Source organism: Fusarium falciforme, chromosome 8 (genome assembly GCF_026873545.1).
Source record: "Fusarium falciforme chromosome 8, complete sequence".
In the NCBI taxonomy this organism is placed as follows: Eukaryota; Fungi; Ascomycota; class Sordariomycetes; order Hypocreales; family Nectriaceae; genus Fusarium; species Fusarium falciforme.
Genome location: NC_070551.1, coordinates 2,627,017 through 2,649,728, shown reverse-complemented (window position 1 = coordinate 2,649,728; position 22,712 = coordinate 2,627,017). Strand labels below are relative to the sequence as shown.

The following is a 22,712-nucleotide window of genomic DNA, read 5'->3' as shown; positions in this document are numbered from 1 at the left end:
ATGTCTGCATACTACCACTACAACGCTCACCCAGCGCACCCTGCTCCCGTGTCGCACAACCACCATGGCGGCCGAAATCGCAGAGCTCCCCGCTTGTCCGTCTCCCAGAATGCGCAGCGCCAGTTCCGAGGTGTCCGCAGCATGAAGGAGCTCAACGAGTCGGCATCACTGTCTGCCTTCCGCAACAAGTTTGAGACAAGCCGATCTTTTGACCTCGAAGACGACATGGAGTTCTGCCCCGGTCTGTTGACCGAGAGCGACGTGAGTTATCCTGGCGCAGCGCAATCTTGCACCGTCGCACGCGCATTCGCATTCGCATTCTGACTCACCCTTGGCAGTTGGTCTCCATCTCCAGCTCATCTGAGCGATCCTCACTAGCCAGCAACTCTCCCGACTCTTCTCCTACGCAACACGTCAACACTGTTGCTCCTGGCTTCTCACTCAACTCGACATCCCCCGCCTTCATCCCTCCTAGCTTCCACACCCAACAGTCCAGCCTCAAGCTCCACCAACCCTCGGCCACCCGTGGCCGCAATGCCATCCCCATCATCAACCCAGCTACCGGCATCACCATGTCGAGCCCTCCCCAATCCGTGTCACCCGGCCGGATGCAACAGCCGCTCCGCGGATGGTAAATGGTTCCGGACCACCCTGCAACCACTGCAGGGTTGGCCCGCGTGTCGCCTCTCCGGAGGTGCATCTTGAACTGTAAACTATGTCCATTCGTTCTTGGCAACTGTTCATCTTGGCGGGCACACCGAACGGCTGAGGCTTGATTTTTGGCATCATCTTCTCTCACGGGCTGGGTTCCTCGAGGCTGTGGATCTCCGCTTGACGCGGTGGTCCTCGCTGTTGGCTCCAACACTACGACAACCACGACTACCACATCCATCACTCACATTTCTACCTCACCTGTACAAACATCCTTAATCAACATACCCCCCTTGTTTCAACCGACAAGTTTCAATGAGGATACAACTGGCGCGGCATGAGAAAGATCGATACCATTTTCGGCTTGGGTCACTTCTGTTTTTTGCAACAAATCAAATACCTAGGGTTTGGGTGTCCGCCTCGCAAGCTGAGGCTGTCTGACACGAACGGGGCGTTTTTTAATCCGCGGAGTTTGCATTTCAAGACGACATTGCATCGGTGTTTGACGGCACGCGGACGGGATTCTGATTTCGGCATGGGCAACTGTTTTGCTTTTACACAAGGGACGCAGGGTTGGCGTCCCTATACTAACCAAAATGTCTTCTCCTCATCGCGGTCATGGGTTCATGAAGTCATCAAGAAGAAAAAGAACAACATAGAAGGAGTGCTTTTCACGAGCGGGGTCTTTACGGGTGTTTTGATCGGTCGCATCTGGGAAATATCTTTTGGGCGGGGTGGTCAGGATCGGATTGAGACGAACGGTGTCGGTGCTTTGCAACAACAACTACTACAACAACAATGCCATCCCTTTGAAGGGGGATGGAAAATCTCTGGGAAACCATCGGGGAGTTGGTCGAATTTTCGGTTTGATCCCGCTGCTGCAAATGAACGGGAAAAAGGTCCATTTCTGCCCATTTTCATCCTTCTTTGTACCATTCTGGGACAGCCTATATATTTGTCCTCTTTTTCTGTTTCTGTTTTCTTACTTGATATTGGTCGGGCTTCTTGAGCGGAATGGACGTGGGCTCATCTTGCTTTGGGGGACGGAGTGCTTGGGAGCGTTGCTTGGCTTGCTTGCTTGGTCTGTCTCGTCTCATCCAGGGAAGACGGCTTTTTCTTTACTTGTTACATGTTTGTCTCGCCTTCGCAAGCATCTGGAGTGTTGGGTGGTGGGAAATGACATGATCAGAATCAGTTAAGTTTAGTTGCTGGGATGGTTTTTGGGATTACGGAGGCCCTCGTGCCTGGTTTTGCACTGCAGCGGTAGACTGCAATGTGTGGCTATTGTTAACTGGGTATTGGCGCTGTCTGGTTGCGACGACGCGGCTTCAGAGCTGCGAGACGAGAATACACGATTGTTCAAACATTTGATCTTGCCATTTGTTGTGAATTTCACTATGACTGAACTGTGACTTGGCCACCGTCACTGTCACTGGCTTGTATATGAGTCTTGGTGTTGCATGTGTTGGTGTTGTGAAAATGAAAGACATGTGAAGGTGAAGAGTATTATCATATGTTCTCTAAAGGAAGCCACAAAGGTATATACAATAATACAGCAACAATAATAATAATACAATAATGAATAAAATAAGTACATTTTACTTTTATTAGAATATCTCTTCATTGTTTATCACCATCTTCATGAGCTCTAAGAGGAGCATGAGCTAAACCCTGCCCCCTTTGATATCTCGTGGAGTATGAGGTTTGACATTAGCAGTCAAGCAATTCATCAGGCCATTACAGGGTGATGAATTAACAATTGATCTGGTCAATGGCTTTCATCATTCAACAAGGGATTGGACTCTGGAAAGATACTCCTTGCCTGGCTATGGAACAATTGCCTGGTCAATAGGGAACATGTCCATCCCCCACATGTCAAAACCAAGCTTTCCATCATCACGATCATCGTAGGAAAAAACACGCTCAATTAGCGTCGGCTCAACAAAAAAAGAACTCAAGCGCATCACCGAATCGAAGCTTCCATTATCCTCGGCAACAATTACGATCGATCTGTCCCCGATTGGCCCGAGCTAAACCTCCATGAAGAGTGACGATGATGGTGACGTCACGGACGTGTAAAGTCCCCTCTCTCCACCGAAGACGTCAAGAACGCGCCCGAAGAGGTATTAAGCTTGGATGGCTGCCGCCTCGTTGCTGCAGATGATGATTCCTTCTCTTCTTCTTCATTTTCATTGCCAATTACATCTTAATTCGCCCTTTCGGAGATAATCCCGACCTACAACACACGCGACGTACATACAAACAACTTCAACAAGATGATGTCAGCGAGGTCCATCAAGGCAATGCGCTCGGCGCACGCCAGCAGGATCGTCCTAGGACGAGGCTTCTTCATCTCTACCTCTTCGCGATTCGGACTCAAGGAGTCATCGACGCGTACGTTTCCCTATACCTGACAAAAAAAATAAAAAGCGCGCCGCTGACAATTCGACCCCAAAGCAGACACAGACTTTGACAAGCACAAGCAAGACTCCCTCGCAAAGCAAAAGAAGGGAACAGGCCACTGGAAGCCCGAGCTCGCGTCCGACAGCGAAGAGGCCGTCAAGGCGGACCGGTCTGCTGACGAGCCTGCCAAGGATTTGCAGGAGAGGACTAAGAGGGCTGCTGAGGAGACGTCCAAGGCTGGTACGAGCATGAGGGATAACATGTGATGTGGAGTTCATTGGGGAGGAAGGCTAACAAGGTTGTTCATGAATTGGAGTTGGAGGTTGTAATAGCATCAGTCTGAATATCGCGATTCACCATTGATCGGGTTACCATCATCACTCATGCCCTGTCGTTTGGTCGTTGAGAGGCGGTTGATGCATACATTTATTGAGCATTGAAGGGAACAGTCATGTTGGTACGCCTTTAATACCACCAGAGTTCCATTCTTCGTGGCGTGACATGGTATTTCATTGGTATGGCAAGCTCAATTGCGCATGGTTTCTCACATCGTCAATAGCTTTGGGTGCTTCTACATGCGATGCCAACCACCACCGTCATTCGCCGAGCCAAGGAATAACAAATTACAGCATCATTCTCGATCCAATGCGAAGAATATAGTGGAATCGGGTGTCATAAAAGAGAGGCTGGCTATTTAATTCGTTATTGAAGTTACCTTTCTGTAAGTTCTAGGGATCAGTTGGTGCCTTTACCTGAACTCTCTAGGGACAGACTGCAGAGTCGAATCCCTCGCAACCATGTTATCCCGATGTCAAGATATAGCCTCTCAACTTTCTAAATTAGCTAAATTGGCCTCAAAAATATCTTCTTGCCATATATAACTAATTAATCTCCTCTCAAACAAGACATTTCGCCCAAAAACCTCCCCATGACTCTCTTCTCCAGGGTAGGACAACGCCAATGCAACACTCCCGCTTTTATCGATAAGCAACCCCTCACTAGCTCGAACCTCGATCCCAATTTATTTCCTCGCCGGTCTCGGTGATAACCTCCGAGGAATCCGTCCCAACCTCCGCCTCTGCGCTTCTTCCCCTCCTTCCGGGGCTTCTCTAGCCCTTGCATTCTTCTTCCCTCTGACGGCAAACCCCCCAGTCGCCGGCGCCATGTCGACTCCTCACCCGTCCTTCCAGTCCGCCCTCCTCGCCGGTGCGCTCGCCGGCACCACCGTCGACCTCTCCCTCTTCCCTCTCGATACCCTCAAGACTCGTCTACAGTCTTCGGCCGGTTTCTTCCCCTCGGGCGGTTTTCATGGTATCTACCGCGGTATCGGTTCCGCCATTGTCGGATCTGCCCCTGGGGCTGCTTTCTTCTTCTGCACCTACGAGGGTGTCAAGGGTCTGCTCGCGAGGAAGGGTGATGATACTCCCGTCTCGAGGTGGAGGAATCCCCTCGTCCATATGGCCGCTGCTAGCGCTGGAGAGATAGCTGCTTGCGCCGTGCGAGTTCCGACAGAGGTCGTCAAGCAACGTGCTCAGGCCGGTCATCACGGTGGTTCCTCAGGCGCAGCTATCCGCGCTATTCTCTCCAAATACTCGACCCACGGCTTCGTCTCCATGTGGCGCGAGCTATACCGTGGCTGGGGCATCACGGTCTTCCGCGAGGTGCCATTCACCGTGATTCAGTTCCCCCTGTGGGAGGCCATGAAGGCTTGGGGTCGCCGCCGTCGTGGTGGTCGTGAGGTTACTGGAGCTGAGAGTGCCCTCTACGGCAGCATGGCGGGCGGATTTTCTGCAGCACTTACGACACCGCTCGATGTGCTCAAGACAAGAGTTATGTTGTCCAAGGAGAGAGTTTCAGTCGCAGAGGTCTTTGGCCGCATGGCACGAGAGGAGGGTATCCGGCCATTCTTTGCCGGTATTGCTCCTCGCGTGACATGGATCTCAATCGGAGGCGCCATCTTCCTGGGGAGCTACCAATGGGCCATCAACACCATGTCTGGTCTGGCATGAAACCAGATCATGTCCAAAATCTCGTTTAGACCTATACCTGTATGATATGACGCAGCAAGCAAGGAGTCAAGAGAAGGGCTGGATGGTATAAAATGGGGAATAGATGCTTGTTTTTCGCGCTAATGCTATCTACTACGCCTCTGGGGCACCTGACCTCTGTATATAAATGTATATACGATAAATCAACTCGCTGGGGATATACCAAAACGGGCTCCTAACACACGACAACCAATGAGTTGTGCTGATCAGGTAGCTGGAGTCTGCGGCTGAGCTGGTGCCTGTGCCTGGGCATTGTTGTCTGTCTCTTCCGTAGCCGAGCTTTCCTGAGTTTCCTCAGGCTCAGCCGGTTTCGGTTCTGGAGGGGGAGGGAAAGGTCGAATCTCCTTCTTGCCATTGGACTTATAGTAGAGGACGATGTCGTTACCTCCCTTCCAAAGATGTGTTCTGAGGGTGGCCAGAGTCGTAACGGGAGATAGAAGCTGAACAATGTTAGTATCATCTCCGTCACTAAGAGTCAGAACAAGCTTGACTTACCTGATCGTTGCAGTACAGCTCCAAGTACTCCTCTGGCTTGAGCGTCTCCTCCTCACCCTCTTCCAGTGGAGGCTCAACTCTCTCGGCAATGTATGCGAGAATCTTCCTGACCCGTAGCATGCGATTTGCGTTTAGTCTGTTGTTACCATCCGTGGCAGTGATGGCAATAAGACTGTCGTCCATCGGATGCAGAACGAAAGATACCTTGACCGGTTCCTTGATGGGCACCTGGTTGTGTAGGAGCACCTCACCGAGCCACATGGGTGCCTTCTGCTCAATAAGGTCTGCGTCCTTGCCAATATCTTCCACTGTGCCCTGGTAGAGGTTTGCGCTACCGCCCGACGTCTCCTCCTGAATCACCACCTTGGTTCCCGGAGGAAGCTTCAACACGGGTGTATCGTTAGGCAGACTAGGTGTCACGCTCGTCTCGACTACCTTTTCGGGAGTTTCGACTAGTTGCCGGTCGTACCCTTGCCGGATTTTCTGAATTACGCCGAGGAAGCTGTCGTCAACCTCCTTTTCCTTCTCATGGACCGAAGAGGACTCGGATTCCTCTGCTTTCTCCTCCACAATCGCCGGCTTCTCCTGTGTCGCCTGCGACGCCGAACGCGCGAGCTTCTTGGTGCCAAACGACATCCTAAACTTCTTCTTACCGAAGGGCGTGCTTGGGGATTTTGTACTGTCGGCCCTCTCTTTGTCACCGTCCATAGACTTCTTGGAATCCGCATTGTCCTTGTCCTTGTCCTTGTCCTTGTCCTGCCCCGGGACCGACACCAGACTTGCCGCCTTAACAGCCGATTCGAGCATTTGCAAAGGGCTTGTGAAATAGTCTTCCTTCTCTGTTGATGGTCGACTGACGTGTGATGCTCTCTTCTCTATAGGACTCATGGGGCTTGAAGCAGCGTCCTCAGGGACACCGGGCAAGCTGTTAGGGCCCGACATGATGCTGGGGCCCGGTGTTGCCAGGCCAATACCGAAGCCGGGAGTGTTTGGGTACAGGTTCGGCTTGGGCGTCACTTGATCGGCATTGTCCCAGTCTGGTACTGCTGGCTTCGGCAAGGATATTGATAGCGGTGCAGCATCAGGGGCAGAAGCAGCCGCTGCCTGTCTCGCCTCGACACCTTCGTTGATGGTTTGACGGTATGCCTCGTCTCTCCTGATCTCTTCGTCGATGAGGTCGGCAAAGAGATATCGAAGGATCCATTTTCCGAGGCTTACTGCGCGAGGGTTAGTCTTGTCTAGTTGCCAAATTTGTGCAATAATACTTACTTCTCTGGTCCTCTCGAAACTCGCTCGTGTCTGGTAGCTCGAGCTCGTCGGCATATACTTCAGCATCAAAGCAGTTGAATGGCTCTAGCACTACAGTGAGATTGCCTGAACTGAGATCGATTGAGCACCACGGTGCTACAGCCTCCACAGTATTGACGATGTGTTCTACATCTTCCAAATGCTGTTTTCCAAAACTTTGAATGGGTTTGCACTACAACAGTTAGCAAAAATCACTGGCAAAGAGTTGTATAGCCAACCTTGATAAGATCCCACAGAAGAACGTCGCCGGCAGTATCCAATGTCAGAACTCGTCTCCTATCGTTGAGCAATCTATGCTTAAGCAGACCAAACTGACCCTCGATGGTCTCTTCGGGCTGATCATGTATAGGCTTGACTTCAGGCTCTGGTTGATCTAGGACAACCTCTGAGCCCTTGCGTGCAGTGTTTTCCGTGATAGTGTTAGAATCTGGGTCCGGAGCGCTACGCGAAGGCATTGTGGCCGCTGCTGAGATGCGCAGGATGGAATCGGCGGGGATCTCCTTCTTTGACGTCCCATTAACAGTCGGAGGAGAGGCCTCACGTGGCCTGCTCGAGGCATTGGACGTGGCCCTATGATGTCGGAATGACTCTGGAAGCTGGATGTTGACACTGGTATCAATATCCTCCCATCTGTTGATTGAGGACCTGTTTGTCGCAGTCCAGATATGACCTCCGGCGGCAACAACTTTGCCCACACCAATATGATCCTGTGCCACAGCAAGACTGAGACCGTCGTCCATATCCTCGAGACTACCCCGTACATCAGTCTTGGCTACAAGGCCTGAACGATCGGAACTGTAGAAAACGCCTAGTCTAGGATCGTCTGAGAAAAGCGACCAAACACTTTCGTCGTGCATGGTAAAGGTGTACATGCATCGACCATTCTTGACACTCCACAACTTGATCGTCTTGTCGGCACTAGCACTTAGAATCGTATCGCCAGCGTCGTCAATAAGAATGGCGCGGATGTTGTCGACATGGCCAACGAGTTTGGAGACCTTTGAACCTGTTCGGGGATCGTACAGGCGTATAGTCTTCTCAGGGCCACCACTAGCCATAATGTTCCGGCCAACTCGAAGAGCATATACCGAGCCTTTTTCGGCAATCTCCTCACCTTTGACGTCGATCTCGAGCGTTTTGCCTGCGCCATTGAGATCCCATAGACAAATCTTGCGATCAAGGCCACCGGAAGCGATCCAGTTCAAGCCCATATCCTGGGGCGGGGTTGTCACACATTTGACGTAGTCGGCATGCTCGCCTATCGTGACAGCGCGCGTATTATCCTCCTCCGAGTAAGGTCGCCAGATCTTGACAGTAAGGTCGGAAGAGCCAGAGACGAGGGCGGTATTATTATGGGCGAGGGCAATATCGTTGACCCAGTGCATATGGGCGTGTGTTTGGGCGCGGAACTTGGTCGTGTGCTTCGGCTTCTTGTCGTCCTTCTTTTCGTCCGAGGCGGGGGTCGAGTCGACGACATCACTGCGGCCTTTGAGGTCGAGGTTCAGATCCCAAGCGCATACAATGCCGTCTCGGCCACCCGAGTAACTGAGCGGAACATGATATTAGTTCCAAGCCTAGAGGTGGCTGGGGGATTGCGAGGAGAGAGCTCACAGAATGGCATTGTCAGTGTCTACCGCGAGGCCATTGACACCAAGTCGATGGCCGCCAGCGGAGGCTTTGGCGTTCTCGAGGACTGCAGCGCATGTTAGGACTCGGAGCCAGCTCATCTAGCGCATCCATCGGTTTGAAGCCGATTCCAGGACCTTGTCTCGGCGAGCGGGGTCACTGGAAGCTGGGAGACGCTGGGGAGGAGCTCTCACCATAGCTGATTCTCTGGCGAGCCTTCTTAGCCATGGCGTCACTGGAGAGACCAGACGGTCAAGCAGGCGCCGGGGGGCGGAAGAAGGTAACACAAGCGGCGGGAGGGCGCAGTAAGAGGCGAACACGGGACGGGGTGGTAATCGTATTATGAATTTTCGAGCGCGCGGTGGGAAGATGGTGATGATTGCGGGATGTGGAAGCTCGAAAGTGGAGGAACCGAAGACATGGCTGGGCTGGGCGCAATCCAATGTGGATGGTGGATGGCTAGCTCCAAGTGCCTGCCCAGGTGGCACCTGCCTCCGCGGGCCTGCAGGCGGTGGGCAGGAACATCCCAGGATGTTTTAGTACCTCTACCTGGGCTACTGGCCTGGAGGCAGGCAGAAAGTGGGCAAAATCTGCCTATATTCAGGCCCTTGACAGGGCTGTTGGGCCGTCGAACCGCCTGTCCTTCCCTCCAGTTGGCAGCCGACCCTCCATGGTTGCTAATTAGGGCAGGTAAGACCTCGTGAGTCTGGGGGAAGGAATCCATTGATCCAGGATGGGAACCTGGAACCTGGACAGCTCTGGATGCAACGCAACATTGGATGGATGGCCAGCCTTGGACCCCTTGAACCCCTGTCGCTCACTCGCTAGAATCAAACTCCGAGGTCCAGGTCCGGGTCCAGTCCAGTCAGCTCCAGGGCGGGGATGGATCATGCCGGAGTTTGCTTCTGCCCCCCCGCCAGCTCGCCAACGGCCGGCGGGGCCTAGCGCCGCCTTAAGGTGCGTCCTTCGTCCACCACCTGTCTCTCATTTGGCGGGCTGGATTTTTCATCCCAAGTCCACTTCCGTTCTAGAAGAAGTGGACGAACCCGACGACATGGGGCACGAGGGCTTGATTGCTTGCAGCGTCATCTCACGGGATGTTTCACAGACAAGTTCCCTGTTGCTGCAGATTGCCGGCACTAGCAGGAGGAGAGTCCGTGTAGAGCTTGTACTTGCTGCGGGTTACCGGCGGAGGTTGATATTGAGGTGGGCATCAAGTATATCAATTCGGCTGAGTGAGAGTTTTGGTGTTGGCCAACTCAATTCTATACACAAAGTGCCAAATATGTGCTCTAGGAACTGCCAGTCCTGTCCTGGTATCGTCATGTCTTGAGACTCTCGAGGCTTCCTGTTCTACCCATTACCTAATCGACCGGATCCCTCTCAACTATCCGAAAGTCCGTCTGCCTTTTGTTCTCCGTCTTGATCTCCGTTTACCGGCGGACACTCATCTCCCGTATCGCGTGCTCACTGGCAGACGCAGCATCCAACACCGCACCACCTGGTCGACTTCCAGCGCCCGGTCTTACCCTCGCACTGAGCGCAATCGTCCTCGACCTTGGTGATGTCTTCACGTCTGCCGGGGCAGTCGTCTTTGTAGCATCGCGTGTTGCCACGCAGGACGCGGTGGCCACAGCGGTGCTCGATTATAACCTTGGTGCACATTGAGGTTGTAGCTCTTTGCACCTGAAGTTTGTCTATGGTTGTGTGAGTCAGATCGACAGCCAAGATGGAGAGAGACATACGAATTATTTCAGCTCAATGCTGAAGATGAATAGATGATGTATGTGCCAAGCGGTGATGTGAATCACTTCAAAGTCTTGATGCAGATGATGAGCAGGTTGTATGCCAAGTCCAACAATTCATGATCGGCTGCTGCGCTTTTGTGTAGGGTCCAGACGCGAGAGAAAGGCAACTGGTACAAGGCCAAGATGACGACTTGAATGTGAGGTGATGAATGGAAAGATGGTGGTTCAGATGGCTTCCGTCAGCTCAGCCTGATTCTTTCCAAGACACGCATAATCAATATGTAAAATCGAACGGGGAAAACGGGGGGGAACAGCCGGCAGTTATGTGTGCTGCAAGCCATGCGACACCTCGTAACAGCCTCCCCTCACCAGAGCTATTGAGCCTCAGCTATTAACCCCCCCGGGAAGGGACAAAAAAAAAGTGACGTGGACTCGGACTCAAGGAGCGAGCTTGAAGCCCGTGACGCGGCCCGGACCAATAAGTGAATCTCGCTGTGGTGGTGGCCTCGTGCCCGATGATTTTGGCGTTTGCCGAGCCCTCCGGTTGGATACGAGCAGCCCATTGCTCGCCTTCTTTGACTTTTCCGTCTTGGCCAAGGGAAGTTTACGAGATTGTTGACATTGTTAGTGGGTTGATCTGGTGCTACGTTTGAAATGTCACGCCAATGGCAAATGAAAGCTCGTTGTTTTCCATTAAACATATGCTATTTAAGTTGTTCTAAGATTGAGTTCTCCATGAGGTGCTCTATAGCTCCAAAACTGCTGCCCGTCGCCGGTACCATGTCTTGGCACTACTCATCATCTACAAAACGCCATTATCCTGAACTTGGCCATCAAGTATATCCTCTTTGCTGAACGGAACCAAGAGCGGGGTTGCGTCTGTACTGCATCACACCACCAGCAATTTATATCGAGTCGCGTCTTAATGTCTTGACTGCCATTGCACTTCAATTGCTGGCCGCACCGTATGACACGCCTGACCTTGGAATGGCCACAGATGTAGACATCGACGAGTCGGATGCACATGGTGATGCTATCAGATTCAGCGTAATCAAAAAGTGAAGAACGTTTTGGACAAAGTGTATAATATATATTCTTTCACTAGAGAGGTACAAGGTCTGAACTGGGTCAATGTTCTTAGAACGTGATGTTGAATTAGGTTAAAACAAAGAGCTTGGCATCTCATGAAAGAACAGGACAAAGATCTCGAGTTATGGAATACGGGTATTATTTCCCATGGCCATCTAAACAAAGCGCCGCCTTGCCAACCTTCTTAGATGTTTTGCCTCTGGCCTGGCTGCCTTGCATCAGTTGGGTTGGCTTCAAGGAAAATAATGAATTTGGAACTAAGCTTTTATGTAACTAGAAAATGACTACTTTAAAGAATGCGAGTCTTAGACGTGGTCTACTTGCTGACGCCATGATGGTCTGCAGAAGCTGCCTGCACAACCATGACTCTACCCTCTTTTGTATCTCAATCCTCTAGGCATTGGGTGTATTTGGATGCGAACATGTCCCACCAATCATGCAACTAGTTGCTGTAGTCAATTGCCCAAAGCACGTCCCAATCATCCCTGAACAAATGCGGACAAGACCTGGGGCCTGAAAGTGAACATAGCACAGCAAAGACACAAGGCACTAAAGAGCAACGAAACATCATGGCTATGATGCGACCGAATCTAGGTAGGTACAATCATTACATTTTGCATACCCTAACGCCGTGCTAAGAGTCTTCCAACCGGCCTACTCTAACATTCTCCGACTTTTATAGCTGTACCCGTATTCTCTACCTGGTAAACTTGCCGCCTCGGCCCTGTCGAGGCTGGCTGCCGTACGCCCTGCGACCCTGGTTCTTCTTGTCCCTGCTCATGCTAGCACCAAGCGTGATCTCCACTCGGGGAGGCACCGAGAAACCAAAGCTCTTGGCCACCTTGGTCAAGTCCAGCTTGTTGATGTCAAAGACGCTGCGCAGCGAGTGCGACGCGTATGCGTGCAGGTAGCTGCGGTAACCGTCCTTGGCGCTCTTGTTCAGGTAGTAGTTCTGGCTGATGAGCTTCTCAAGCTGAGACTGCACGTTTTGGATCTTCTTGGGGAAGTCAAACTCGACGACGGGGACGCGGGCTGCCTTGAGGTGGGAGAGGAAGCCGACTTCGCTGGGCTGGAGGAACATGAGGGATCGGCCCTTGGAATTGCTGCCTCGAGCAGTACGACCAACACGGTGGATGTAGTCGCGAGGGTCATCCGGAGGGTCGAACTGGACGATCCAGTCAACGGCAGGAATCTGTCGCGGGTTAGTGAACTGTCGAGAATATTTATCCAGCAATACTTACATCGAGGCCACGGGCAGCGACATCGGTGCAGATCAAAGTACCCTGCTTCGCGTTGCAGAACTCAAAGAAGGTGTTGGTTCGCTTCTGTTGCTTCTGCTTACCGTGGAGGTCGAGGACGGGAAGATCGATGTAGTTGAGCAACTCGGCGTGGTACTTGACACACGCGCAACTGCTGAAGAAGACAATAACCTTCTTCTTAATGTTGCGCTTCAAGAACGAAAACAGAAGAAGGAATCGTCTGTCGGCTTCGCAGATAACGTAGCCCTGCTCAAGACCCTCGACTGTGCTGAACTGCTTCTCCTCGTCCACGTTGATGTACAGAGGGCCGGGGCGCAGCGAGATGCGCGCCAAGTCCTCGACCTTGGTAGTCTGAGTGGCAGAGAAGAGCATGGTCTGTCGGTCCTCCTTGGGAAGGATCTTGATGATCTGTCGCATTTCGTCCTCGAAACCAATCTCAAGAATTCGGTCCGCCTCGTCAATGACAAGAGACTTGAGGTTCTTGAAAACGAAGGGGGTATTTTGCAAGTGATCGAGCAGTCGTCCAGGAGTAGCGATGATAAGGTTGACACCCTTGGAGAGCTTCTCAGCCTCGGCGCGACGGTTTGCGCCTCCAATAACGATGCCGTATGTTTGCGAGTGGTGGGCCATGAGCTCGCGGGCAACACCAAAGATCTGGAGCGCCAGCTCACGAGTGGGAGAGACGACAATGACACCGGTTCCGTTGCGGGGCTTGAATCGGAGAGCGCTCAGCATCTCAACGACAGGGATCAAGAAAGCCAGAGTCTTTCCAGAACCAGTCTTGGCCGCTCCGAGGACGTCGCGACCAGCCAGCGAAGGAGGAATACCTCTCCTCTGAATCTCCGTCATCTTGGTGAAGCCCATCTCCTTGATCGCCTTCATAGTCTTGTCGGAAAGTTTCAGCTCCTCGAACGATTGAGCTTCGGCACTGGCGACGGGAGGTAATGTGAGCTGTCCACCGTCGGGGAGATCTGTGTTGTCCTCCTTGCCATCATCCTCCTCTTCCTCGTCCTCATCTCCCGACTTGGAGTCATCCTCTTCCTCATCGGCCTCATCACTCTCTTCGTTGTCCTCTACCTCGTCCTCATCTTCCTCGTCGCTGGAAGACTCGATCTCGGGCTCTTCGCGGGGCTCAGGTTCGGCGCGCTTGACTTTCTTTGACTTTTGAGGAACACTGGGGGCAGACTTCTTTCCGTTGGTCGCCTTGACGCCATTGGCGTCCTTGAACTTGCGCTTCTTGCTTCCAGTGAAATCCATCTTGGTTGCGCGTACGGTGGTGATTTGCAGCTGCTCTCCTCGCCTGGCTCTGTTGGAAATATTTTCTTATCGCAAAAAAAAGTCCTGGATAACGCATACAAGTTTTTCCGTTCCTTTGCCATTAGGGCGGAAGGAGCGAATAAGGTTACAACAATTCCCCTTCTGCTGAGTGACCCTCCCCGCAGTGGGCCAGCGGCAAATGTTGCTTTGCGCTTGCCTATTCTGTGCTAGCGCTGCGTCCCTTCAGACGCAGAAACCAAAACCAACGCCTGCGGGCTGGGTCAGGTGATTTGCCAAAATGTGCAAGTGAGAATCGTAGAGAAGCCAGACATTGAAGATACAAAAGTACTATGCGAAAATCAATAGTGAGAGTAACCATGCAGTCTCTTTGACGTAATCATGAGTCAAGTGATCAAGTGCCCAGGTCAAAGCTCAAAGGAGGTCGGAGCAGTTGACAATATCAACCGGTGAGGCCCTCCAAAGGGAGCAGGGCGACCAGGGCTATCACCAGGCGCGATTTCCAATTATAGTTTAGTGCGCAGTCACGCCGCCTCAGCAAAATGGAAGGCTGCACTGCAAGGTACCTACCTCGAGCGCTGGCTGGGTCATCTCGACTATTCCTTCCCACTCAGATTTCCTTCCTCCGTCACCTGCCCGCGCTCAACCTCCCCAAGACATCAACCGCGAGCGCAAACCGCACACTCCTTTAGCATCGCGGCAGTGTGAACCTTCAATAGGCGACCGTACCATCTTGTCCGCGACACGTTGCCGTCTGTGCACGCCTTCTTCTCGGTCCGCGCAAAGTCTTTGACCTCATTGTCACCTACGAAAATTGTGACCCCGGCAGATCCGTCGACTGTTTGCGATCACCTATACTGAGCGTCTTTGTTTCGCTGTCGCCTTTGTCTGCTCTTCCTGCCCGAGGCTTTGATATTAATTCTTCTCACCTCGCTGAGTTGCCCACCGTTTACTCGCGTGCTCCATCAGCCACACGACACTCTCAGCTTCACTCTCCTGCTTTACCGATCGCACAAATGGCGGAACCACGCCCTGACATCCAGAGTATTCTGGCCGCGCTTGGTACGTTCCTCAGACTCGCCTGTATGAAGTTTTCTGACTGACTTGTTCCCAGCGTCGCAGCGCCCACCAGCAACGACCCCTACTCAGACTCCTCCTGGCGCACCCAGCCAGGCCTACCCCCCACCCGCGTCCACTCAACCCGCGTCCGCATACCAACCGCCCCCTCCTGGCGCCAGCAACTATGGCGCTCCTGGATACAGTGGCCTACCCGCCCCAGCATCAAGCGGAAACGTCGACCTGAGCTCGATCCGACCGGTCAACTCTGGCACCATGAGCATTGCCGATGCTATTGCCCAAGCCAAGGCGTTCGCGGCCGAGAAGGGTGTGGCATCCTACGATCGCCCGCTCGTTTACGCCTCTGACTCGCGAGGCCCCGATCGAGGCTACAAACGGTCGAGATCACGATCTCCCGCTCGCGATGAGTTTCGCGATGGTGTGAACCCATATCGCGATGAACGACGTGGCGACCGTGGGGGTCATGGCCGGAACTACGATCGGGATCGCTCTTATTCCCCCGGCCCCCGTGGTCGAAATTTCTCTCCTCGAGGAGGAAACGGACGAGAGAGGTCTCCTCTTCGAGGGGGTGATGACAATTCTGAAACTATTCAAATCGAATCAAGCCTTGTCGGTCTTATCATCGGTCGACAGGGAGAAAACCTCCGACGTATCGAAGCCGAGTCGAACTGCCGAGTGCAATTCTTGACCTCTACCGATGGCGGTCCATTCCGACAATGCAAGATTTCTGGCCCGCGACATCGTCGGGCCGAGGTGAAGGAAGCTATCAACCGGATTATCGACGATAGTGGAATGGGTGCCCTTAACCGCCCTGACAAGCCTCGTGATCCTAACAAGGGCGGCGCAGCGGCTCTTCGAGAGGGAGAAGATCATATGCAGATCATGGTCCCTGATCGCACTGTTGGATTGATTATCGGACGTGGCGGCGAAACCATTCGAGACCTCCAGGAGCGATCAGGCTGCCACATCAACATTGTAGGCGAGTCAAAGAGCGTGAACGGACTACGACCTGTCAACCTCATCGGCACCCGCGAGGCGGCTGCTCGAGCGAAGGACTTTATCATGGAGATTGTCGATAGCGACAGCCGGGGAGATGCGCCCGCTGCTAAGAGGATGGGAGGAGGAGGAGGAGGTGGTGGCCGACATGATGGTCCTCCGCGAGACATGGGCGGCGCCGGTGGCCCCGACAAGATCAACGACTCGATCTATGTGCCTTCTGATGCAGTAGGTATGATTATAGGCAAGGGTGGTGAAACTATCCGTGAGATGCAAAACAGCACCGGGTGCAAGATCAACGTTGCACAGTCGACAAATCCTGGCGAAACCCAGAGGGAGATTGCCTTGATTGGCACGCGCGATAGCATTGCTCGAGCCAAGCAAGCCATTGACGAAAAGGTGGACGCTGTGGTAAGTGATGGACACATGCCTGATGTTTGTATCGTAACTGACAACTTGACAGCGCCAGAAGGGAAGTGGAGGCCGTGGCGGCGGCCGTGGACACCAGGACCTCGACCGGCCGAACTACTCTCAACAGGGATCCGGTGCTGCTACTAACCAGCCTGCTCCAGCAGCTTCAGGTGACGAGCAAGATCCTTATGCCCAATGTAAGCTACTCCTCGCTCCTTTTACTTGTAGGATCAGCAACTAACAAGACGACAGACGGTGGCTACCAGAACTACGTGGCGCTCTGGTATCAGTCCCTGATGTACCAGCAGCAACAGGGCGGACAAGGCGCCCCCCCTGCCGGGGCTCCTGCACCTGGGGCATAGTGATGTCCTGTTGGCAACTGCACGCTCTCATGCTTGGGTGACCTTGATCGAGCTCTCGTCCGCAATGCCGCGGACCGAGTGCACCATCTGAGATGCCTGGTTTGATTGACGTCGATGCATCCTTCTGACGCCCTTTGACTCTTCTCTGGACTGCTCCTCAGAGTCTGTTGACGAGACCCACGACTGTACAGCACCCCTATTCGTTTCTTGAGGATCCCTTCGACTCAAGGTCCAGACTCTTTGATGACGTATACCATTTGACCCGACCATTGACGACATTAATACTGAGGTTCATGAGTGGGGACGACGTCCATGGTTGTCCTGCTTTGGCCTCGCTCGTTCTTATTTTGCCGAAAACTCAAGCAGATGCTGAATGCCTCCACGGATGAGGACCACAGACCTCGCTACAGTTGGCGGCTCTACTTCCAAACCACAGACAAACAAACAAGCATGATGGACGCGGGAATGCCGACCTTGGCAACTCACGACTAACGCGTTGGTGATGACTCGCGACCTCTGATGCACCTCGGACATGAGCATGACGTACATCCTGAAAGCTGCGACTCCAGTCGTGGTATTTCTTGCCTTGAGGCAGTGAGCCAAGTTTTTGATTGGATTCATTTCATGACATGACGTTTGAGCTTGTGCCTCGTGAGCTTGCAAGCCATCGCCACAAAGCTCAGAACCTGGAACGGTTCAGTTGTGTCTATCTGCTGGCCCCTTTTTCGAAGCAACCAACTCGACTCGTGCGTCTTGGATGATACAAACGTGTCTTCTCTTGCAAGTGGATTCATCGTTTCTATACTTATGTACCTATGCGCCTTGCCTTGTCGTCGTCATCTGCATCTGCATCTGCCCTCTCGCTATCGTCTGCGTTTTTTCCGGGTTTTGACTTTAGCTCCACGACCCGTTTCTGACATTGCATGCATGCCATGAGGAAGGGAATGTATACATGTACTTTTGGTGGCGGTGGGGGAACGGAGTTGGGGATTTGATTGCCTTGTACATCAGTTGACTTGCTTGCTTAGCATAGGCTTTATATACAACCGGATTTATCCAGCTCACATTATCGCTGCCGTGAAGTTTGTGTTTTCAGGGGTGATGTCCAACTCCACAACTTGATTGATATAGATCTTGGATAAACAATCTATTAACTTGTGTCTCTGCCACTCGGAGTAGGTACTTGGATAAGCGCCTTCCTAGCTGGGCCATGTTTACTTGCCCGCCTCTCTGGTCAAGTAGGTAGGTACGTTGGGACGAACTGTTAATGACTGCTCTTCCTTTCTACCTGCAAGACATTGACCCGCATGAGCAACCTCAGACAAGCAAACCTCCAGTCTTTATTTACGCTGTCGACGTGAACATCTTTGTTATCACGACACTTATCGCCGCTCGTTACGCCTATCCTTATACCACGGCATTCTTTTACTCGCACTCGTTATCCGCTATCCGCCATGTCTGAGCCCAACCCCGACTATGGACCAAACAATGAAGATACCCATGACTGGTCGCAGATGGATTAGGAAACCGCCGATGAAGCACAAATAGAAGAATATGTGCAAGATCTCATGCGCGACCTGGATGAGGATGCTTCTGAGATGGCGCACACGCCTGACAACGATGTCACAGTTGATGAGCACACACCTGAGGAAGAGGTCCCGGAGGATGTTGACGCACCCGACGAGGTTGTCCCGCCTGCACCTACGACGCCTGATCGACCTATCCAGCAACGCCCTTTGCCTCCACTGGTGGATGCCATGGGCTTAGACAATGAATCTGTTGCAAACCGCTGGGGTCCTGTGGCAGCAAGGCGGATGGCTGAAGCAGAACGATTGATGGACGATGAGTTCAGGGATTTCCTTTACCGGCGACCAGGGCCACACATGCACCGGCCTCGAGACGTTGCGGCCAGGCGCAACAGGGCCAGCTTTACGGCTGAGCTTATCAACTTCGCTGTCAACCATGACAACGCCACTAACGCGAATTTTGTGCCCATATCAAACCGAGCTCGGCTCAGAGCAACCAGTAGATACCGGTGCCAGACCTGCCATCGCTGGACGGGGAGAACGAGGGCCACCAGAACTGAACGCATCATATGGGTATCCAGCGCATCTTGCTACTACTGTACCTAGACGGTATCGTGGTCACTTGCCACAGACGAAACATCCGATTTGAGGCAGACTCTGGCCAACGTTGAAGATCATGTGCGATCGGGGCGAGACGAGTTTCAAAGAGAACGGGATGAAGCCCAGGAGAGAGTAGAAATCTTGCGCTACAGAAGGGTGGCAAACGAAACCAACACTGAGAGACGTGTGAGGGAGCTCGAATACTACAGGCGGGCTGGACCCGAAATTTATTTTGCCTTTTTCGAAGGCGTTGAGGGATAGCGTTGGGGATGAGGGAGTGTTGGAGAGCGACGCGGATGGGAGTCGAGGTATCCATGTTGAAGCGTGGGGTTTGGGAATGTTATAGGATGGTTTGAGTAGAATGAAATAGAACAGCGCAATGTGATATCATTTCGATAATATGCGGTTCAACGGAACTTGAGATGGGAAGTATAGGAGTTGAGGCATCCCCCCTTAACCCTCAGCACTAAGTCGAGTAGCCCTGACCTCTAGCCTTGCTTGGGAGAAGCTTAACCCATATACTTATATTGGCGGTTGTGACAGGGATGATGTTACTGGAGGCAGAGCCATAGCTTCCAATCCTCATCTCATCTAGTCTCGTCTCTTCTCGGTGTGTCTGGTGCACGGCCAGCACAGTAATCAGCACTGATGTTTTGGAGTCCGCAGTGGCGTCTCACCTGGTGTTGAACCGCGACCTGTACAGTACCACTGAGTACCGTGCACCCCATCTACTGCAAAGACGATCGCCAAAGATAGCACTGACGCGACGAAATGGTCCAAGAGCTAGCGGCGCCTGGGACATCCGTATTGGAGCTGGTCTGGTGTAACCGAACGCCAGGTACGCACCGCACGGCGGAAGCTGGCTGCCGGGGGGAGGAGGCTGGGGGGATACGGGTACCAGTAAAAAGGATGGACGGGCAAAACGGGATCCCGCTCTAGGGAGGCGGGCGACGGTTGGCGCTGATCATTGGGATGCCGATGCCTCGGCCGGGTAGTCTCTTGGGGTAGCAGGGGGTGGCGAGTGTTGTGTTACACAAGGGCGGATATTTTGAGCATGGATATATGAGATGTCATGTTGGATGAGTTGCTAGACGAGTACAGTACTGTAACGGTGACAAGTAGTCATGCCAGGGCCATCATGATGAAGCCCGGTAGAGAGACGGCATGTTCCGGAAACACCGGTACGGCCAGAGGCTTCTCGACCAGGAGACTCCTCAAGAGGCTAGCGCTCCGGTCTAGAACACGAGACGAAGGCGTTCGGTTCGAGTAAGAGTGAGGGGTGAGAGAGGGGACGAACGGCCGTCAGTTCAAGCAGCGATGGGCAAAAAGCTTGACATGACTTGGCGGGAAAGCTTGTCGCCAGGAGCCGATGAGACGAGATGAAGAGGCGAGAGGGCGAGCTTGTGCAAGTGGTGTTGACGTGATGCGACTGGCTGCGGAACGTACAGTAGCCCAGCTCTCTAATGCCGCCTGAGAAGAGGCGCTAGATCAATTCCTCCTTCTTACACATTCATTGGGGAAACTAACGTCGACGAGGCATCCCTACAAGTGATGAGCACGAACGATGCATGCTTTTTAATTTCAATTTCTGCTTCTTTTGTCTCTTTACTCTTTCATCTCCGTCTTGATCAATTGAATAATCAACTGTCACTACCGGGCTCTCTCTCTCTCTCTCCACTGTTCGTCTCCCTGTGGGCCATCACCACCACCACCACCACCACCAGACCAGACCACAAGACCCCGACCCACGAATCGATACCGCGCGCGTTCTTGGCCCCAAAAAATATGACAAGTGCCTTTTCGCGTCTGGCCTTGATCACCGTTGATCCTTGAGCTGCCTGCTTTGCCTGTCCGTCTTGTTTCGCCGTCCCGTCCGGACAACTCGTGGCCTCTTTTTTTTTTCGTTCGCATCATCACTCCCTGAGACAAAATCTCTCTCTCAAGCCTTCTCTCTCCTGCGCGATCAAAAAAAGCTGATTGCCTCAACGAGGGGCTAAAACGTCTGATCATCAGGTTAGCTGCCTTGGGTCTAATTCAACCATTTCCCTGCCCACTGACTCTCGCAACTCAGGCTAGACCAAGGTAGGCCATCCTGCTGGCCACCAGAAAACCATGTGTCGCATGGTCGTCTTTGAAGGCCTCTGCACGCGCTGCGGCACGCCCCAGACCTGGACAGACTTGACCCAGGAGCTCTCCTGCCTCGAGGCCAAGAACAAGGGCTGCTTTGGCGAGTGCTCGCGCGGCATCCACGTCGAGGAGCACGACTTTGACCAGGAATGCAACACGTGCGCCGACGAGGACGAGGGCATCGGCGACCTCGACGAGGCGCTGGCTCCGGCGGGGAACTCTTTTCAGCACTCGATGAGTTCTCACCAGAGCAACCCCGGCAAAAGCAACCCCAGCAAGAGGGGCGCTGCCGAGGAAGCCGGCGAGGCGAGCAAGAAGCAGCGCACCTAATTAATCGACTGATGATGTACGAATCACGAAACTGGCGGTTTTTCTCTTTGGAATTGGATCTTTGACTTGCTGGGCAAGTTTTCTAATGGCGCTCATCATTGGCCTGGGAATGCGTTCTAGCGCAACATGGTTGGCCTTTTTTTACACCAACGTTTCTGGAATGGAACATTAAACCTTGTCACGACTACGGCACAAGGAAGACTCGAAAGGAGTATGGGAAAGAAAGGAAAGAGGAAAGAAAGGAGAATGGGCCCTTTGGGGCAAAGATACCCAAATATATCAGCATATACAACTCCGCAAGAAGATGGAGAAAGAAACTTCAACGTAAGGCTCATCACCCTGTCTTCTCTTCCCACATTTCCTTGACAACTCTCCAGTATCGCTCTCCGTCGACCCTCGCGTGAGTAACATGCGTTCCCCCTGGAAACATCTCCATCTTGACACTTGCTCCCATCTTCTCGGCCTGCTTTCCATGCTTCTCGACATCCTGCCACATCACTGACTGATCCCCATCTCCATATAGATACACCCTCCTCACCTCGCGGGCAATCCTCCCCGCCGTGTTGAGAGCCAAGGCGTTGGCTTCCTGCGGTTCCACACGTCCCCAGGGTATATAGCACGCCCATGCAGCAGCCAGGAATGCCCAGACAAGAGGTGACGCCCAGAAGGGGAGACCCAGCGAGAGGACGTGGTGATTGGTCTTCCAGTGGAAGACGCCCGGGCACGAGTCCATCACTACGACGTGCCGAGGAACATCTTTTCCGCCGAGGGCTTCCTCCCAGAGCTCCCAGAGCGTCACGGCAGAGCTGACGCCACCGTTTGAAAAGATGTGTAGCAAGAAGCTTGGCTCGTCTCCCGAGGTCTTGGCGAGGTCTTGGAGGATGGGTACCGCGGGGGAAAAGAGACGACGGCGTAAGGAGGGCTGCATGTATAGCTTGAGGCTGGAGCGGAAGACGAGGATCGCGGAGCTTGGGTAGAGGACTCGGTGCTGGGCGATGTACTTTTCGATGTGTGAGTCTCGGGCGTCCATCCATGCCAGCAGGATGATGAGTCGTGGATCCGCCTCGTTAGGGGTCGGCAAGGGGGATGATGAGTAGGCCACAGCCGAGCTGAGAACATCCATGGATGGTATCACCATGATGTCGGTTTTGCTATTTGAGTTTACTTTCTCTCAGCTTTTTACTAGAAAAGGGGAATTTGGTAGAAGAAATAGAGCCTCCAGTGCCAAGACGGGCCCCTTCCGGAGGCGTTCCGTTGCCGTCGGCGTCCAAGAGGGGCCGTGCTCCGCTGGGACCGGAGCTGGCGCGGAGGAAATGTTGGTGGGAGACGGAGGAGCGGAGAGATTTTAATGCATGCATATGCACAATAATTGATGTAACAC

General features: G+C 53.0%; 8 protein-coding genes across 8 annotated transcripts; 5 read left to right on the top strand and 3 right to left on the bottom strand.

The window, feature by feature from the left end:
- On the top strand, window positions 1–635 carry NCS54_01061700 (Hypothetical protein; the record flags this gene model as incomplete). Its single annotated transcript, XM_053155920.1, has 2 exons — window positions 1–261; window positions 339–635. 2 exons carry the CDS (start codon window positions 1–3, stop codon window positions 633–635), a joined length of 558 nt encoding a protein of 185 aa, XP_053011895.1.
- Window positions 636–2,927: 2,292 nt separating this feature from the next.
- Window positions 2,928–3,320, top strand: NCS54_01061600 (Hypothetical protein; the record flags this gene model as incomplete). Its single annotated transcript, XM_053155919.1, has 2 exons — window positions 2,928–3,045; window positions 3,109–3,320. The coding sequence occupies 2 exons, from the start codon at window positions 2,928–2,930 to the stop codon at window positions 3,318–3,320; spliced, it is 330 nt and encodes a 109-aa protein (XP_053011894.1).
- A 798-nt stretch (window positions 3,321–4,118) lies between these two features.
- NCS54_01061500 (Hypothetical protein) lies at window positions 4,119–5,063 on the top strand (the record flags this gene model as incomplete). The annotated part of the gene is made up of 1 exon (XM_053155918.1): window positions 4,119–5,063. The coding sequence occupies exon 1, from the start codon at window positions 4,218–4,220 to the stop codon at window positions 5,061–5,063; it is 846 nt and encodes a 281-aa protein (XP_053011893.1). The 5' UTR covers window positions 4,119–4,217.
- Window positions 5,064–5,308: 245 nt separating this feature from the next.
- Window positions 5,309–8,759, bottom strand: NCS54_01061400 (Hypothetical protein; the record flags this gene model as incomplete). Its single annotated transcript, XM_053155917.1, has 6 exons — window positions 5,309–5,542; window positions 5,598–6,814; window positions 6,867–7,077; window positions 7,124–8,450; window positions 8,517–8,598; window positions 8,726–8,759. 6 exons carry the CDS (start codon window positions 8,757–8,759, stop codon window positions 5,309–5,311), a joined length of 3,105 nt encoding a protein of 1,034 aa, XP_053011892.1.
- A 3,306-nt stretch (window positions 8,760–12,065) lies between these two features.
- On the bottom strand, window positions 12,066–13,929 carry NCS54_01061300 (RNA helicase; the record flags this gene model as incomplete). Its single annotated transcript, XM_053155916.1, has 2 exons — window positions 12,610–13,929; window positions 12,066–12,560 (listed from the first exon to the last, which is right to left on the bottom strand). The coding sequence occupies exons 1-2, from the start codon at window positions 13,882–13,884 to the stop codon at window positions 12,066–12,068; spliced, it is 1,770 nt and encodes a 589-aa protein (XP_053011891.1). The 5' UTR covers window positions 13,885–13,929.
- Window positions 13,930–14,918: 989 nt separating this feature from the next.
- Window positions 14,919–16,748, top strand: NCS54_01061200 (Hypothetical protein; the record flags this gene model as incomplete). The annotated part of the gene is made up of 4 exons (XM_053155915.1): window positions 14,919–14,964; window positions 15,017–16,386; window positions 16,439–16,583; window positions 16,639–16,748. 4 exons carry the CDS (start codon window positions 14,919–14,921, stop codon window positions 16,746–16,748), a joined length of 1,671 nt encoding a protein of 556 aa, XP_053011890.1.
- A 4,238-nt stretch (window positions 16,749–20,986) lies between these two features.
- On the top strand, window positions 20,987–21,331 carry NCS54_01061100 (Hypothetical protein; the record flags this gene model as incomplete). The annotated part of the gene is made up of 1 exon (XM_053155914.1): window positions 20,987–21,331. The coding sequence occupies one exon, from the start codon at window positions 20,987–20,989 to the stop codon at window positions 21,329–21,331; it is 345 nt and encodes a 114-aa protein (XP_053011889.1).
- A 334-nt stretch (window positions 21,332–21,665) lies between these two features.
- On the bottom strand, window positions 21,666–22,481 carry NCS54_01061000 (Hypothetical protein; the record flags this gene model as incomplete). Its single annotated transcript, XM_053155913.1, has 1 exon — window positions 21,666–22,481. Exon 1 carries the CDS (start codon window positions 22,467–22,469, stop codon window positions 21,666–21,668), a length of 804 nt encoding a protein of 267 aa, XP_053011888.1. The 5' UTR covers window positions 22,470–22,481.
- Between the last annotated feature and the right edge of the window lie 231 nt (window positions 22,482–22,712).